The following is a 2,500-nucleotide window of genomic DNA, read 5'->3' on the forward strand; positions in this document are numbered from 1 at the left end:
GGCCATTGATTAGGGGCATTGGGGGTGATTAGTATGGGGCCCTGTGTGTGAATAGTGAGCGAACGCCTCAGTTAACAACCACTTGAGAGCTGCAGCGGGAGCTGCGCTGGGGAAATGAGCCGGAGCAGAGGCCCTGCTGAGACGCACGTTCCCATCAGAGGCTCAACACACGCACAGGATACTGATACTCTACTGTTAGCGCTTTAATGACCACCCTCGGGGAATAGCCAGAGATGAGATTTGGACACAGAGCCAGGCAGGCATGCTGCGGGTCCTGGCCCTCCGTAATGAGACATAAGGGGGGGATATAACCAGCTTGTCGTGGCTAACAGATGTCTCTGCTAGACGACTTACCCATGGTGGAAATGAACCTCAGCCTCTTTCCCAATCCAAAGCGAGTTGTAAAAGCATGCAAGAACAAAGACAAACAGACAAGCAGATATACGGACGACATGCCAGTGTAGGGAAAAATAAGGATAGATAAAGGGATACTACACACTGACAATCACACACACACACACACACACACACACACACACACACACACACACACTTGAAGGCAGGCAGAAAGGCAGTGGGATGAGGCCAGGTCAGGGTAATTCTCAGCAGGCTTTACTCTGACATTTGTACTAGGGAACAGGAACTCTGGGATAGCAGACAGGGAATGAGGAGGACTAACCTTTCTCCACCTCATTGTTATTAGCGGCTAGCACAGAAAGAGACAGAGAGACAGTATGATTTTAAAAGCAACATGGATAGAGAAAGACAGGAAGACAGAAAGAAAGAAAGATAGAAAGAAACCAAGAAAGACAAAGAAAGAAAGAAAGAAAGAAAGAAAGAAAGAAAAAAGAAAGCAAATGTATGCACTACAGGTTAGCAAAAGCAGGGCATTAGTACATAGACCACATAGCACATAAGCGTTGAAGCAGTTATGAGCAGACCACGAAACAGAAAAGCCCATGTATATCAGTAGTGGAGTGTGTGTGTGTGTGCTTGTTGTTGAGAGTGTGTACATTACCTGTGTACTCTGCTGGACAGAGGCAGGTGTAGTTGTTGATGCCGTCAACACAAGTGGAGTTATTCTCACAGTCATGGTCTTCGCAGTCGTCAATGTTAATCTCACACTTTTCTCCCTCAAAGCCTTCTGGACACGCACACCTACACAACAACAACAACAACAACAACAACTAAGTCAAACATTCCCTCATACACACACACACACACACACACACACACACACACACACCTACACACACACACACACACATACACACACACACACACACACATACATACACACACACACACACACACATACATACACACACACACACACACACACACACACCTACACACACACACACACCTACACACACACACACACACACACACACCTACACACACACACATACACACACACACACACCACACCACACACACACACACACACATACATACACACACACACACACACATACACACACACATACACACACACACACACACCTACACACACACACACATACACACACACACACACACACACACACACACACACACACACACACACACCTACACACACACACACACACACACACACACACACACACACACACACACACACACACACACACACACACACACACTGTGTGTACAACTCATTGCTACAACTGATCCAAAATGCTGCAGCATGCCTGGTCTTTAATCAGCCAAAGAGGACACATGTAATTTCACTCCTAGTTACTCTCCATTGGCAGCCTATAGTGGCCAGAATAAAATGTAAATCTCTCACTTTGGCCTATAGGACACTGACTGGATCTGCTCCCTGCTATCTTAATTCAATGATCAAGATCCCAACTGCCTACTGCGGTCTTCTGATGATCGTTTGTTGTGTCTAATTTCAGCCATAAACGCTAGGTCAAATTCAAGACTCTTCTCCTCAGTGGTTCCTTGTTGGTGGAATGAGTTGCCCAGTGCTCTCCGTTCCTGTGATAGCTTTGGGTCTTTCAAGAGGGGTCTAAAGGAATATCTGTTCAACATGCATTTAGTTTATTAAGCATTTCTTATGAGTTATGGTTTGTATATTATAGTTTTTGTTTTTGTCATTATGCTATTGATTGAATTGACATTATTGTTTATTACTGCTATTCTTCTTAATGTAGTCTTACCAACATTTTAAATTGTTCACTGTTAAATGTAACTGTTGTATTGTTTTTATTTGTATGTCACTTTGGACAAAAGCGTCTGCCAAATCCCATAACCATAACCATACACACACACACTAACACACGTACACACTGAACCCCCAATTATTCCCTCTGTACAAACAATTTCATATTTTCACTTCCCCCCTCTCCACACAAACTGCCACACACAATTACTCTCATACTCAACCACCAACACATAATCAGACACACACACGCACATGCACACCACACACATACACACACACACACCACATACAAACTCAAAGACCTCCCACAGGTCGTTTTTGCCACCC

General features: G+C 44.5%; 1 protein-coding gene across 14 annotated transcripts in view; it reads right to left on the reverse strand.

The window, feature by feature from the left end:
* slit2 (slit homolog 2 (Drosophila)) overlaps positions 1-2,500 on the reverse strand; it is a 99,759-nt gene that overhangs the window by 7,955 nt on the left and 89,304 nt on the right. For 9 of the 14 annotated variants that reach the window (XM_048245855.1, XM_048245800.1, XM_048245864.1 and 6 more), the window contains 2 exons: positions 1,019-1,158; positions 680-706 (listed from right to left, as the gene is read on the reverse strand). In XM_048245855.1, the coding sequence (XP_048101812.1) occupies positions 680-706; positions 1,019-1,158 (167 nt within the window). The remainder of the gene's footprint in view (positions 1-679; positions 707-1,018; positions 1,159-2,500) is intronic. The other 5 variants (XM_048245816.1, XM_048245849.1, XM_048245841.1 and 2 more) reach the window with 1 other exon arrangement.

Source organism: Alosa alosa, chromosome 1, assembly GCF_017589495.1.
Source record: "Alosa alosa isolate M-15738 ecotype Scorff River chromosome 1, AALO_Geno_1.1, whole genome shotgun sequence".
Lineage (NCBI taxonomy): Eukaryota > Metazoa > Chordata > Actinopteri > Clupeiformes > Clupeidae > Alosa > Alosa alosa.